Source organism: Tamandua tetradactyla, chromosome 4 (genome assembly GCF_023851605.1).
Source record: "Tamandua tetradactyla isolate mTamTet1 chromosome 4, mTamTet1.pri, whole genome shotgun sequence".
NCBI classification, from domain to species: domain Eukaryota; kingdom Metazoa; phylum Chordata; class Mammalia; order Pilosa; family Myrmecophagidae; genus Tamandua; species Tamandua tetradactyla.
The window spans coordinates 60,337,029-60,353,068 of NC_135330.1; the positions used below are offsets into that span (position 1 = coordinate 60,337,029).

At 50.6% G+C, this 16,040-nt stretch overlaps 1 protein-coding gene across 4 annotated transcripts in view; it reads left to right on the forward strand.

Moving 5' to 3' along the window:
* Nucleotides 1-3,076: 3,076 nt before the first annotated feature.
* Nucleotides 3,077-16,040, forward strand: part of PPFIA4 (PPFI scaffold protein A4) — a 49,489-nt gene continuing 36,525 nt past the window's right edge. For 3 of the 4 annotated variants that reach the window (XM_077157449.1, XM_077157452.1, XM_077157451.1), the window contains exons 1-2: nt 3,077-3,206; nt 13,985-14,634. In XM_077157449.1, coding sequence (XP_077013564.1) covers nt 14,401-14,634 — 234 coding nt within the window. In that variant the 5' untranslated portion in view covers nt 3,077-3,206; nt 13,985-14,400. Of the gene's footprint in view, nt 3,207-13,760; nt 13,839-13,984; nt 14,635-16,040 lie in introns of those variants that run through there. The other variant, XM_077157450.1, reaches the window with a different exon arrangement.

Here is a 16,040-nt window from a genome sequence, read left to right on the forward strand (position 1 = left end):
ACGGTGGCTCAGCAGGCAAGAATGCTTGCCTGTGATGCCAGAGGACCCGGGTTCGATTCCCGGTGCCTGCCCATGTAAAAAAAAAAAGAAAAAAGAAGAAGTTACAAATCAAGACATCATCAAGACAATACTCTCTCCCCAAAGACTGTAGCATTCTGGGCCTGGCTGCTTGCCATCCTTGGTCTCTGGCTCCTGTGTCACATGTGGCGCACATTGTTGATTTCATCTTCTTCCTATGGCTTTCTCTCTCTCTTTGAATTTCACTCCCTTTATAAAAGACTTTCAATAATAGAATTAAACCCCATCCTGATTGAGGTGGACCCACACCTTCTTAACTGAAGTAACCTCATCAAGAAGTCCTACTTAGAATGGGTTCACACCTGCAGGAATGGATTAAATGTAAGAACATGTTTATCTGGGGTACAGAGAGAGCTTCAAGTCATCATGCAATTCTTTTGCCAGTTTTTTAGATAGTTTTTGCTTGGGGTGATAAGTGATGATAATAAGTTTATACTCTTGGTACTGTGATAGGAACTTCACATAGAACTCTTATTCTTACAGCCTTGGAAGGTAGATGATGCTATTCCCATTTTATGGTTGAGAAAACTCAGTCACTTCCCCGAGGCTGTAAGAGCCAGTAAATGGCAGAGCCAGGATTCTGACCCAGATCTGCATGTGTTCTTTCTGCTGTCCCACAATGAAAAAGAGCAATCTCATTTCTCTTTTGGTAGATGATGGTGAAAGGGAGTAGCTAGACTGTACACAGATTAAAAAGGTGAGTAAAAATTTGATGATTGTATACGTTTTCCCTAAATCAGCCTAGAATGTATTTCTTTTGAAGTAAAATAAAAAACAAACCAAGAAAGTTACTGCAGGAAGGATAGTGGCATTTTATTGAATTGTTAGAAATGCATTAGATTGAATGTCATTTGAAAAATGAAAGCATCCTTCTGAACCGTAAGCAATTAGTGATTTCCCTTCACTCTGCCTGCACTTTGCTCCCTCTGCTGCCACCCTGGGTGTTTATAGGAGCCTGGCCTCTTTTGTCCCTGCAGAAATGCTAATGTCCTCCGGTTGGGCAAAGGACCCATCATACCTGGTATACTTTTGAGAAGAGGCTCATGGGTGGCTTTTATTTGTTTTTATTAAAAAAAAAAAAAACTGCTGCTTTTACTTTCTCCCCCCCACCCCCAACAGAAATTAGCCATTGAGCTGGACAGTGCCAGGAGGTGGGCATTAAACACAAAAACTTTGTGGAGGCAGTTGTTAGCAGAAGCCAAACTGCCAAATTAGTGTTTTGTTTTGTTAGTTTTCTTTCTTTTTAGCATTCTGTCCACCGCTTGTTATTTAAAGAATATTCTGAGGAAGCATCTGCTTAATGTTGTCACTAGTTACAGCTAATCTTACCCCACACTGAGGGTGGTGCTAAAGCTGTTCACAGAAAAAGAGCCTGGGTCAGTGAAAAATAGCATGTGATATTTAAATGATAAAAACAGGGCAGGCCATGGTGGCTCAGCAGCAGAGTTCTCACCTGCCATGCCAGAGACCTGGGTTCGATTTCTGGTACCTGCCCATCCAAAAAAACAACCCAAAGACAAATCTCTAAAATCAAATGTTGCCTCCTTGAGGGAGGAGAGAAGCACAGTTTACGGACCCATGAGGGAGTTGTCCCTGTAGATTATGTGTCCACCATTTAGGAATTACCTTGAAAAAGGAAATAAATTTAGCATAACAATTGTGTTCTGACTCAATTTCTGGGTTTTTGGATGAAATGTCATGGTATGACAGTAGATAATATTTAATACTGCTTCAGAAGTTCTTTTAGCATAATGCTGACATTTAGTGAAGTGTCTTATCAGTGGTTATGGGTTCAGCCTTGAGTCCACATTGGCTGAGCTGCCTGTTGTAGATTGAGATTGAATCGAATTTTATTAATGAAAGGATGTGAAGTGTCTCAGGGATTTCCTTTTTGTGAGAATCTTAAGAGCATTTGTGGAAGAGTTGGAACTTACAGAAGTGCAGGTTAAAATTACTGCTTTGTAATTTTCACTTCCTTAAATACAGTGATTCCACTGTGAGGGTCAAAGAAGTAAAATGGTAAGTTTCGCTTCAGTTCACTCCCCCCAAATAAAAATTACTCATACTTTGCTTTCTTCCAAAGATTCAAGGAAACTAAGCCAAATGATAAATATATTAGGGAGAAGAAAAACTAAAATGAAAGCAAGATTGTATGTGTCATCTTCAACTACAGCTATTGCAACTAATATAGAACATACTGTTTATCTACAAACGCATACATGTGTACACACCCCATGTAGATAAAAATTCTTAACACTTCTAGCAGAGCTTACTAGGTATCCTTAAAGGATTGAGTAGGCACTGTGATGAAACTTCACAAACCAGATGGAAAAGAGGCATTGATTGTCACGGGAGACAGGGTTAGCAGCAATTCAGGAAAATGAAGAGATTAAGCTAAAATCTGTCAGCCAGGAATTTTGGCATTTGAGACTGTTTTCATACCATGCATAAATTTCCCAGAAAAACACTCCATTTTATAGTAAGTTTTAGGACAACCAGGTGACTCAGTGCATGTAATATAATTCACTTACGTGAATACAAAATTTTATCTGGGTTTGAAGTTTCTTCACTTAAATAATGGATGCGACCAAAAGAAAAGTAGTAAGCGGGTGGGAGAGGGCACGTTGTGAAAGATAACTATTGGCAACAATTACAAGGCCAGGGCCTCGAACAACCAGGATTAGAGAGATTAGGGACATTAGGGACGGCCGAGTTCAAAGGGAGGGAGGAGATGTGTGCTGGGAAGGATGCAAGGCCTTCCTGGGCCCTGAGTCCTTACTCCTGCTGGATAAAACACGGGCCCTTCCCTCCAGCGTGGGTACTCTCGAGGCCGCACCAAGATGGCGCGCAGCACCAAAGTACGGCAGGGTCGAGAAGCGCCCGGGGGTGGGAGGCGTGGCTTCAAGAGACGCGGCCAAGCCCCTCCTCCTGGGGGCGTGACCATGGGGGGGGTTCTCTGCTGAGGAAGGGGGCGGGGCCTCAAGGCTGTGCGCTTCGGCTGCGGCTGCCGAGGCTGCAGCTCCCTCGGCGACCACTCGGCCTTCCAGGACGTGTCCAGCTCGGCAGGTCTGGGGCGGCTGTCTGCTGCCTTCGAGTCGCGCCGCCGGGCCTTTGGCAATTCCAGGCAGGTGAGCGCCCAGTGTCCGGGTTGGGAGAGGGATGCCTGTTTTTCCCACCTCCAGCTGTCCCCACAGTTTGGGGAGGGGTCCCTACCTAGAGCGCCTAGGAAAACAACCCCTTTTTACTCCGGATGTTTGGTCTTTTGTAGACATTGATACTGCTCCCTCCGCCGCCCCTCACTGGCCTTTGCAGTGCCCCGTGCCCTTGGATATGAGAATGGGAGGCGATGCCAGATTTGCTGGGAGGGCGTGGAGTTCGCCCTCAGCATCATCGGCTTCGGGGAAGGGGGGGCCGAGTTGGCCAGTCTCCCGGTGGGAACTCGGTGGATTGCACCCCCCATTTCCTCTTCAGGGGAATCAGAGGAAAAGCGCTTCTTGTCTCCTGGGCTAGCTCTAGTCTTTAAGGCATGCCAGGGGTTAAGGTTTTCGTGCTTCCTGGGGGTCTCAGTCCTTCCCGCGTCTCACCCCCTTCTTACTATCGCTAGTTCTCCATTCCTCGAACTGCCAGTCTCGGGTTGTGCCAGGGATGCCCCCACCACCGCAGTGCCAAGGCGGTGGGGTGGCAGGAGTGGCCAACCTGAGGCCTGGTGGGGGGTGGGGGGCACAGGAAAAGAGAGCTGCCACAGAGATTCTCAACTGCAAGGGTGGGCGTGGGGAGCTGACTCTCAGCCACGGAGTAGGGATGATTTCCAGCGCAGATCCCCCAGGTTTTGATGGTGGGTGGGAAGAGAAAGGTCGGTTTGCAGGACTTGGAAATGTGGTGTGGGTGGTTTTCTTTGAGAAGGAGGAGGATCCAAGACAAGGTGCCACTTGGTGCTGATGTCACCTTTGAAGAGAGGTGTGTCGGTAGTATCCATCAGAGGGGTAGGAGAGTTGGGGTTGCTGTTCTGCTCTTCTCCGTGGGGGGAGCAGGTGGTTGAGGAACAGGCCCTGCTTAGCATGGAGATCTCTGCCTGCTGTGAACTTAAGGGGCCTCTCCAGGAGCCAGGACTGGGACTTCCCTCAGTCCTTTCCAGGGTTGTTGGAACTGGTACCTACAGCTTCCAGCAAACTATTGGGAACCTGCTATATGCCTGGATGCACTGGATATGCACTGGATGCTAGGTGCTGGGTTTTCCAAAAGAATTTAGGGACATGGCACTGCATACACACACACACACACACACACACACACATGCAGAGCTTTGTTACATTGCGATTGGATTAAAAGGAAGACCCCTGTGCTCATACTTTTAAACAGCTATCTAAACTGAAATCTAACCCCCCCATGCCCCCCCCCCCAACACACATGCCACTATCAACTGGCCAGGTAGACCCAGTGGAGCTGTCTTGACAAAAGGGACAGTAGGAATGATTTCCCTTGGTTGTTTGCTAAGACTTTATCCTGAGGCCTGAAGAACCTGCCTGAGCTAAATAGTATCTCAAAGTAATGAGATGATGAAAAGCACCATGGTTATTGGGGCCAAGAATACACCAGATACTTGGCGCAGAGGGAGACGCCCTCTCTGGAAGATGGAAGAGTGGGGGGAGGAGCATGGAAGGGAACTCTCATGCAGTGGCATCTGGGTGTGTGCTGCTGAGTGCTGGAGTGTGTGAGGTCTGGCAGCTGGGTTGTAAGGAGGCTTGGAGGGGCAGGGCAGGCTGCCAGCCTCCTGGGTCTCCTCTCTGAGCTGATGGCTGAAATCTCAGAGTTGGAAAGAGTTGTTGGGAATTGTTTCTGGTCCCTTCCTGAGCCTCTGAGGCTAGCAGGGCTCAAGCTAGGGGTGAGGACGAGGAATGGGGCTGAGGAGCAATGAGGCAGGAGTGAAGGCTCAGCAGGTCCAGGGAACTGGGTGTCAAAGGAACTAAGATATGGGGGATCTGACTGAGGCCTTTTTATGCCAGAGATACTCTCCTGGGGCTTTAGGCCTTGATGTGTTGGGTTAGTGGGAGGGTTGCTATAGAAACAAGGGGTGGTGATGGAGTGGCCTAGAGTTGCGTTTGTGTGTGTGTGTGTGTGTGTGTGTGTGTGTGTGTGTGTATGTATGGAGATGGGGAGTCAGTGAGGAGCAGGGAGGGTAGAAGGAGTGAAAGCTGCCCCAGAGTCATGGTCCCATGTAGAGAATTGGGAGAAATGTGAGAGAAGGGAGCAGGATCAGAGGGAGGGGCAAGTGTGTATTGCAGCCACATGAAGTCACCACCTGTCCCTCTGGCCTGCTAGCTCACTGACCTATAATTAGCTCTGGAGGGCATGTGGTGCTGGCTTGCAGGCCCGTGGCTCTTTGGGTGGCTGGCAGCGTATACAGTGCTCAGAGGGGCCGTGGTGTTCAGTGTACTCTGAGAGGGGCTGCTTCTAGGGGACCCCCAGCATTTGCTGTACTGAGAGGGACCTAAGGAAATAGAGAAGAACCACTGTCTAAGATGGTATGAAACTCTAGGGCCCTATGGAGCCCGCAGACTCCCATCTTTTCCTTGCCTAGTCCCTTGCTCTGCAGCCAGACTAGAAGCAGGATTCCTGCCTAGCTTATTGCTTGGTAGCCCCCACATCTCCCTCAAGTGTCTTCTTGTCCTGGAGGTGAAGACGGCTCTAGGACCGAGCAGCTTTCTGCCTTTCAGTCAGGGCCTGAGAGGCCTTGGCTGGGGCTGCTTCATTCTGAGAGAGCTGGAGGAGAAACTGCCACTGGTTAATTCAATTGGTCATACTCCAAGGGATGCTCAGCACTGGTCCCCAGGCCATGCCAGAGTCTGGATAGTTGGCCACATGCTATTCTGTATTGCTCACCAATGATTATAGCTCTGTTCTCTCAAGTAGACTAAACTTGTGGAGGGTTGAGGTTGTATCTTACATGTCTTTTGTATCCATAACAATTCCTAGCTCCGAGTTGGATCCATAGAAATCACTTGGTAAATAGTTTGTGGATTGAATTGAAGAAGTCTTCTTCTGGTCCCTTGAGTTCAGTGAGGCAGGGCCTCCTTACAACTAGTGATATTTAACCTAGAGCAGAGAAGCCTGGAGACCCAGTGCAGTAACGTTTCATCTCAGTAGGGGAATTAGGTTATATAGGCAGTCATAAAGTGAAAATCTCTTAAACCTCCCATAAAATACGGTATATGGGTTTAGATTTATAACTTGAACAAGAATATTACTGTATAAATGTGTTATACATGATATATATTATATATAATATCGATTATATAAATATGTTAGGTGTACATTATTATATAATGATTTTAAAAGAGTACATATGAAAAATATAATTTTAAGGTTAAATATCAGGTGAAGTAGTTGGTTTGCATTTAGAGGCTTAATTGCTTATTTTGTTCAGCTGCAAGAGTTGAATTTTATAAATTAAATGCATATCTGCTGTGACTTCAGGGCCACCACTTTCATTTCAAAGGGCAGATAGGTTTTGGTTCAACTTGAGAAGCTTCCTTAGAACAATAGAAAGGGCTTCCTTATTTAGTAATGAGTTCCTTGTTCCTGAAGGCTAATCAGATAAAGACTGAGCTGTCACAAAGGTTATGGAAGGAATTCCCCTGCAGGTGGAAGAACTGCCTGCAGGACGTCAGACAATCCTTACAACTAGGAATCTGCAATTGCAGGTGAGGGGTGAATGTGGGATGGAGGCTCAATGGTAGAGGGGCTTCACAGCTGCTACCGAGGAGGGTTCGCCTTGTTTGCTTGGAGGAGAGCTGCTGAGTGGAGCGTGTGTGGTGGGGCTGGGCCTAGGCTGTCCTGTGAGGAGTGGACATTCTGGGAGATACAAGGGCTGGCCCCTGCCATCTCTCTTGGACATGAACACCCTGCAGTGCAGCCCTGGTGGCGGGGCTGAGTGTCCACTTCTTTGACAGTTCACATGAGGCCACTTGTGGAGTGTACAAAATTTGTTGTCCCCTGTTGAGGGTAGAACCCCTGGAACAAGCAGAGTTTTCGTTCTTTTTTTTATCATCCCTATCCCTTCCTCCTCTCCCTCTCACACATTCTCACACAGGCTCAAGACCACACATGCACTTACACTCTTTCATGACCAGTGATACACTTTCATGATCATGCATGCAGGTGCAAGCTTGTGTGACGGCCACTTACTTAAATGACCATACGTGGTTTCATGACTCCAGGATGTGTGTGCTTGTATCATGACTCACACTCACTCTTAGGACCATGCACACACTCACACATTCTCATGACCACACAGTGACACCCCACTCTCACGACTGTTCACACTCGCTTGTTCTCTCTCATGCACACGCTGTCATGACCCCCTTCTTGTGACCATCCTTACACAATTCTCTTTCATGACCACACATATATACCACTCAGTCTCATGACCACACCCTTACACACACATGGATATACATGATTCCCCCAACATCCCCTCTTTCACACTCAGCCCCCCCACCACACACACGAGAGTGTTATCACTTACGCATAGACACCTCCTTTATGCCACTTATATTTCTTGGGGCAGTTCTGTGGACTCTGAATGTTTCACACCCTGGCGCCTTCCTCTTATGTTCTTGGTCCATCCCCGGCCAGTCCTATTCTCTGTTAGGGGATGGCTCCCTAATCTGATGGGCTGTTCTACTAATTGAGTGACTTCTGAGCCCCTCCCCTGTTTTTTTAAGCACCAGAGGACTCTGTTTAATATTTGTTTTACGCAGAACTCTACTTTAAAAAATTTTTAATTCTCCAAAGACACCACAATAATTACTTTGCTTCTTTCTTTCTTTTTTTTGCCAACATTAATTTGAGGACATGTGTTAATCAATGACTAATTAGCGGGAAATGACTAGGGAAACTGTACTTGATGTAATTTCAGCAGAAGCTGTGGGCTCTTTCCAGCGTGTGCAGTCTTATATCCAGGTTTGAGTAAATCCATTAGATATTAGGAATATGGAAAATAGCTGAGGGGCCTGGTGCTGTTGCTGTATCCTTTCTGGTGTCTTGTCCTGTTGTATTGATGGGTATTTAGTTTTGTAGACGTCTTTGGCATATAATACCTTAAACTGGGGATTTCCTACCCTCTTTTTAGACTCAGAACTCTTTTATACAAATGAAACCTTAATCAGATGTCCAGTAAAACTGACCAATCTGGAGTTGATGGAATTCAGAGTCCTTTGCATTTGACTTACCCTTTCTCCCTTGTTTCTTCCCAGACCGCCCCTAAAACTGAAGCCCAGTTTGCAAATCAGCTGAAGCCCAGTTTGCAAATCTCTACCTCAGTGAAAGGGAAGGTTGTGCTGGCTGTAATTGTGGGTGTTTTAGAAGAGGAACTATTTTGGGGCACACACAGGCCCGTAGTCCTCCTTTCCCTACCAGCCTTTGACACTGGTCCTTCTGGGGTATGACAGTAAGTGTGACCATATGGCTAGGCATGCCCAAGACAAGCCTGGTTTACACCTGTATCTTCTGTTAACAGAAGTGTCTCCATTCACTCTTGGAGGAGTCCTGCATTGGATAGTAGGTTATGTGCCCACCCATGTGATAGGCTGTGTCTTGGGAAGGTTGACCAAGCTGGAGAGATGGGTTCCTCAGGGTGAGGCCAAGGGAGCCTGTCACACAAACAGCTGCCTCCTCGTATGGCCACCTGAGTGTGCCTGGTGTGAGGAGATTGAGTGCCTGGGTCAGCAGCTGGTGCTAGATAACCTGCGCTTCTGTAGCATTTTATGCTGCTCAGAACAGTTTCATGTCTGTTATCTCCTCTGACCCATGTGACCACCTGTGAGATCGGTAGAACACGTGATGCGATATGACCTCCATTGTACAGATGTTGGAGCCTGAAGCTTGCTGGTGTTTTAGAGGACCCAGAAAACTGGATGCTTTTGAAGGGACTTGTGGCCTGCAGAGAGAAATGACAAGTAGAGCTTTCCAAGAGTCTTTTCTCTGGGAAGGGCTTCCTGTAGCCACAATGGGTTTTAAGTTTCCTTGTTGTACTTAGAATTGCTCAGCTTTGAAGTGCTTAGGGAGCCTAAGGGAACTGAGGCTCAGAGACATTATCTTTCCAGAATTGCAAGAGAAGTCAGGGGAGGAGCCAGCATTCAGACCCATCAGTCTGCTCCAGAGCCCACCTTTCAAGATAGGAGTTGCCCTGTCTTGCTCTTAAAAATCTTTCATTTTCAGATGGCAGGAAAACGACCCTGTTCCTAGACCTTTAGCCAGTTTTTCCTGTTTGGGGGCTCCCCTTTGGTAAAGTCAATAGGAAATGATCTTCTCAGAAATGACACCAACCAAACCTTCAGTTCCAAGTGTATTAGGACCCTGTGTGAGAAAGTTGAGGCATTTAAAGAGGAGTAGGAAGGATTCTTACTGTTAAGCCTAAAGAGGGAACAGTATAAAGGAAGGTAAGTTCTGAAAAGAGGGGTAAAAATAAAGGGCTATGCTGGTTCAGTGGAGGTACACATCTCACCTGTGGTAGGGATGGATCATAAAAGGCTTTATGGAAGAAGTGGTGTTAGAGCCGAACTTAGAAAGATGATAAAAAATCCATTAAACTGACCTGGTAGGGAGATGAGAGGCAGGCCAGGCGAGGTACCAGAAGAACACAAGCAGTAGAGGTCTCAGAGCATGGCAGGCAGCAGGGCTAAGGAGTAAAAGGGAGGAGGCTGAATTGGACTTTTGGAAGAGAGAATGAGTGAGGGCAAGGCTTCTTGGGATGCTGAGTTGGAGAGGGAGAGGGGCAGGAGAGACAGAGAAGCTTCTGCATCAGAGGGAAGGTGAGGTGGCAGGTTGCCTGGGAGGGATGAGCCGGTGGGCTTCAGATCCACTGGGGGACTCATATCTGAAAAACCCACAGGATGAAGAGAGCAAAGAGCTCAGAAAGCTGTATCTGCAATTCCCACAGTTGTGTGGCATGGTGTATGGAACTCAGGGGTGATCGCTTACAACTTGGGGTGGAGTCAGCTAAGAGTTGGGGACAGAGATTTGGATGGGTGGTGGATGGGGCCTTGGAGACAGATCACTTCCAGTAGGGAAGCAACTGCCTCATGACCCACGATGGTTGCTCTGCAGAGGTTTTCCCCAGGCTAGAGGAAGGGAGGCGGTGTGCAGAGACAAGCCGTCTTCAGGCCACCCTCACCCTGGACGAGAACAAGGAAGGCCACAGTCCAGGCTCCCTGGTTCCCTGGAGGAGGCAAGAGTCCTGAAAGGCTCATAATTACCTTTCCTCTTCCTCCATCCCCTACCCCTTTTTGTGGTCAGAGAAATGGGAATTGAATCCCAGTTCTTCCTCTTACTTAGCCGCATGGACTTGGGTGCAACTCTCGCATCTGTAAAATAGGAAGAATTAAATCTACCTTGTGAGGAGCTGTGAGGATTCAATGAGGTTAATATATGTTAATTGGCATTAGAGTGCGCTGCACATAGTGAAGATCGAATAAATAAATCCTAGGTGCCTTCATAAGCCTGATTATTTTCCTGGATGACACTTCCCTCTCTGTTTCTTCCAGCCTGTACCCTTCCTCCAGTGGAGCAGTGCATGCCTTTCCTTCTCTACCTCTTAGCTCTGAGGCTACTCCCACCGCATGGCTCCCTCTGTGCCCAGCTCGTGGCTTCTCAGGCTTGGGCGTAGCTCCCAGCAGCTTGGCCCTTGCCGGTCCAGCTCCCGTGATGGGGGCTGCCATCTGCCAGCGCAGGAGGGAGCCCAGCATGCGTGTGGCCAGCCAGGAAATCAGACCCAAGTGCCCATCCCTCGGGGTTGTGAGGTGAAGAAAGGGGTGACTTTTGGGAAGCCAAAAATGCCTCTGATTTTGCCTCCTGTATATTTATAAAGCCCAGAGACCTACTTTTCCTCTGGCCCCCTCCCTCCTCGCACACACGCTCACACCCGCTCACTCTTGAACCTTCTTCCTCAGGTTCACAGCCCTGCCCACGTGCCTCTCCGGCAAAGCCCCTTGCAAATGCTTGCTTTGGATGATGGCAGCTTTGCCTCTGAATCGAGACCCGTGAGTTTTACTTTGAAACTGGGCAGGAGTTGAAGAGGCTTCTGTTAGGCTGGGCTGGTAATTGTGCTATTTAAAAACAGCCCTGCAGCCCGAACGAGCCAGGTGTCCTGACACTGAGTCTGTCCTCGAGTTCCCTTCTGCTCGCGGTGCCTGTGCAGTGGGCAAGGGAGGGGGCAGGAGGTCCCGGCCAGTCATCTAGGGGCATCTGCCTAGCACTCTCACTGGGCCCGTCTTCAGCCTGCTCTGCCTGATGCCATTTGGCCAGGGGAAGTGAAGTTGCTACCTGGCACCTGGTTTGGAGGGAGGCTGGGGAAGGGCTGGTGGCACAAGCCAGCTTTCCTGCTGCCAGAATGACCAAGAGGATTTGGGGAGGCCAAGTTGTGCGAAATAACCATCTCACGGCAGGCAGCCAGACAGCCCGTTTCTTCCTGCCTAGAAGGAACTTCAAAACCTCCACCTCCAGCCCTGTCTTTGACCAACACTATGGGTAGTTCAGACTTCCCAACAATTGTCAGGTGCGTTCTTCTACTTTCCAAAGCTCTGCTCATCCATCGTCCTACCTCCCTAAGGTGGGCAAAGCAAAGGTGGTGGGTTCCATTTTGCAGAGGCAGCAGTGGAGGCTTGAGTGCGTAGTGACGAGCCCAAGGTCACCTGGCTGGTCTGTGGCAGAACTGCAGCTGGGTCCCCTGAGTCCCAGCCGCGGGCTGCGTCCTGCGTCCTGTACAGTACGATGTGGGCTGCCTGGGGTTCTGCCTGCCTGATCTCATTCCTCGGAACCTGAGCTTCTGAGCATCCCCATCTCCAGAGGACACCCTCTGCCATGAGGGGCCCGACCCCCAGCCCGGCCTTTGGGTCTTGGTGAGGGTGGGAGGGTGGGGTGGGGGGAGTGGGTGGGGAGAGGATGCAGTCCCGACTGTTGATGAGCTTGGAGAGGTATGGTGGGGCCCTGGGGCCTTTCATCTGTAAGGGTAGGTGAAAAATCCCGGCCTGAACGCGGTGCGTGGGAGAATCAGAGGAATTGCTGTTATTAGCATCAGTGAGATGGCAGCTTCGGCAAGGCTGGGTTAGCAGCCCTTCTCCTGTGCTCCAGCTGTTATGGGGGGCAGGGAGGTGAGCGTGGGGCTGCCCTGGCAGTGGCAATGTTGGGGAGATAAATTCTGGGCCAGGGTACTACTTGTCACCTCCTGGGACCTTGCCCTCCATGGTGGCTGTCCAGCTTGGGGAAAGGATCCCCTTCACTTATTGTATCTGGGAATTTGTATGTGGCCGCCTGTGTATGTGTCCTCCATCTCTATGTTCCTATGTCTGCTTAAGTGTGTGTGCATGTGTGTGCGCATGCATAAATCTGTGCGTGTGTGTGTGTGTGTGTGTGTACGTGTGCATATGTGCACCCATGCCGCACATCTGCTTGAACTATTGGGGCCCCTCTGGGAATGGCTGTAGGCGTGAGCTCCTAGAGTTCTCAACCCAGGGCTCTAGTTTTCAACGGATCTAAGTCCCACAGTCCTCCCCAGCCTCCCTTTTAGTGTCCGGGCAGCCCCTCCCCACCCCAGGTCACCCACACCATGGCAGAGGGTGATGGGGGGAGGGTATAGGTGGTGGGTTCAGGTGGAAGAGACTTAGCCCTTCTCTGGTTTCACCCTGCAGAGCTCAGCCCTCTGGCCAGCCTATTTTTCCCATCCCCGAAGGGCAGCTGCCCCCATGTCTTTTGCATGGGGGAGGGGTGGGAAGGATGGAAAGTGCATTTATGGAACATCTCCCATGTGCTCTTCACCATGCTGTGTGCTTCACATCCATCTTCTTATGTCCTGAGCGCTCTGAAGACCAGTCCCTCTGAAAACCGGTTAAGGTTGTGGCCTTCCAGCAGCGGCCGGGGAGGTCAGCAGAGATGCCCCGCTGGATGCCGCCTTCCTCACTGCACCTTCCTTTGCTCTGACCACTGGGCTTCCCTGTGCCAAGCTCAAGGCCTAGTGGGGTCCAGGCTATGCACATGCTAACCACTCTAGCTGGTGACTTCTAGCAGTGCCAGTAATTACTGGGAAGGAACAGGGATACAGCTGTGAGCAGGCAGCCCCGACCTCAACCCTACCACGAGAGAAGCACCCCACCCCACGCCAGCCCTGGGTTCGTTTCATCATCCAATCCTTGCTCCAAGCCAGAGGTGGCAGGCTATGAATTCAGAATGGAAGCCTGCTGTCTGCCAGGCTTGAGTGCCCTATTCCTTGGCAGGTTTCTGAAGTGGGGAATGATTTGAGCCAGTGCCTCCTCCCTGAATTATAGGCATTATGGCAGGTCAGGGCTCCCTGCCTGCCCCAGTGCCCAGCCTGTTTCTCTCCAAGGAGCCTGTGTTCAGGGCAGAGTCCAGCCTGTGTGAGATACACCTACTAGGAACCTTTAACCCCTTCTGCACTTGTCTTGGAATGAGTATGGGGGAGAGGGCTGTGGGAGAGGAGCCAGACTCGATTTCCTCCTCTCCCGCCCTCCCACCCCCAGGTCTCAGGAGGACTCTGGGCAGCCTGCCTGCTGCTCCCCTAACGCTGACTGAATCATTTCTATATTTGGCCAGTGAGCCACGTGGGCGGGGGAACCACTGCGGCTGCACTTCTGACAGCTGTGGGGGGTGGAGAGGGGTGGAGAGGGAGGAGCAGGGGCTGCAGGAGGCAGAGGCTACGGCAGTAGGCATGTGTGTTCCTTGGGAGAACTAAGGAAGGCGCTATCTGAGTGAGTAAGCCTGGAGAAGGGGCTTGCGTGACACCTCCCTCCCTTCCCCCCACACTGTGCCAGGTCCCTGCCTCCTCCCATCCCTGCGGTGCCCCACCTCCTCTGGAGACCCTTTCTGGTCCTCACGGCACCCTCTCCTCCTACAGACTTGCTAAGACTCGACTCATCGCCCTCCAGAAATGATGGCTGTCACTGGACCCAACCGGGACTCTGTCGGGCTCCAGCGCGCAGTCTGAGAGAAAGGCGCTCCTTTTAGCCCTGGCATCCCTGCCTGTCATGGCCACGCTTGGCTGCTGCCCACTCGTCTGGGGACTCAGGGCACCCAGCCCCAGCCCTGAGGGGCGAAGCCAGGCCTTTTGGCTCCATTCTACAGGGGCCCTCCAGGCACCAGGTCCCTTTCAGAGCATGAGCAACTGATGCCATGGGAGAGTCCCGGCCCACCTGTCCACTCACCTGGCACTCCCCACTCTGAGACCCAGGCCCTGGGTCCCGCTGGAGGTCCCAACTCTGTGAGCCCCTCCCCTGTTCCCCGACGCTGAGAAGGCCCTGCCCATCCCCAACCATGTGTGAGGTGATGCCCACAATCAATGAGGGGGACCCCCTGGGGCCCCCCCATGGCGCCGATGCGGACGCCAACTTTGAACAGCTGATGGTGAACATGCTGGATGAGCGGGAGAAGTTGCTGGAGTCCCTTCGGGAGAGTCAGGAAACCTTGGCGGCCACGCAAGGCCGACTCCAGGACGTCCTGCATGAGCGGGACCAACTCCAGCGTCACCTTAACTCTGCCCTCCCCCAGGTAAGCTGGAATGCCCAGCACTCGTCCCCTTTGCCTCCCCCAGCTCTGGCTGAGTCCAGCACCCTCTGTGCCCTCAGCTAATCTGCATCAATTTGCATGCCAGCAGTTGGAATCCAAGGAGCGTTTACTCTCCTTCAGCTCCCTACGTAGACTCTTTCCTTGTCACTCCCAGGCTCCTCAGCCTGGAATTGTTTGTGCCTGGAGAGATGGACTTGGATGTGGGAAGATAACCTACCCATAGTTGCCAGCTGCAATGAACCCTGGCTGCCAGCAGGTGGCACCCTAGACCGGAAAGAAACCTTAGCCCTGGCTGCAACTTACCTGTGCCCTCTTGGAGTTGGGGGCTAAGGAATCATAGAAAGTGGAGATGGGAGAAGCTTTAGCAATCTTTAGTCCAGCTCCCTTATTACACAGATGAAAAAAATAAGAGACGTTACATAGCAAATTCTAGGACAGAGCTGAGTCTAGAAGTCAGGTGTCTTGTTCCCTGTCTCATGCTCTTCAAGAACACTGCTGCTTGCTATGGAATGGCCACTACTTACTGCAAGCTCCTGTGTCCTAAGCACTTTGCATGGATCACCTCACTAAATTTCCACAAAAGCTATGAAAAGGATACTATCATCACTGTCATTTCTGTTTTACAAAAGATGAAATGAGAGCTTGGAGAGATTAGCGAATTGGTCCTGACCACTCAGTTAGTGGGTGATGGCAGGAGGGATGGAGCCCTGGCACTGAGCCCCCAGCGGTGAAGTGTCTCGCCAAGCCACCGCGTACTTTCCACTCTACCCCACTGGCCCTGGGCACTCTGCTTCCTATGTAATACACTTGGTAGATATTTTAGGTTAGATGCGTGCTCTGAGGGCAGAGAAGTGAGCAGGGACAGAGAAGGGCTCCTGGACCTTCTTCTTGCCTGCTGGTCATCAAAGAATATGTAGACTTGTCCTGGCAGTCAGGCCCAAGAAGAGGCAGGCTTTGTCTGTCTGCAGCCACAGTGAGCAGTGACTGCCTGAACGCCCTGCTCTCTCCACCTACTGCTTCCTGGGAGAGAAAAGGTTTTGAAAACCAGGCCCTGGACATGCTGTACAGCCCACCCTGAGCCTGTGAGCAGGGTAGTCAGGGGGCTGCCGGGGGTGGGGGAGACAGCTCACCTGGATGAGTGAGTCTCCTGCCCAGGGCTTGGAAGTGATGGGAGCAGAGCCTTGTGGTGCTTTAACAATAAGAACAAGGGTCTCTGGTGAAGAATTGGGGTGGGTAGGTGGATCATTACTACCTCCCTATGCACAAAGCCCTGGACAGGCCAATTCCCAGCCCCAGGGAGCTCACAGACTAGAAAGGAGATGAAAAGAAAGAACCCAGAGGACTAGAAGAAAATGTGGAGGGAGATAAGAGAGGTCCCAAAGGGTTGC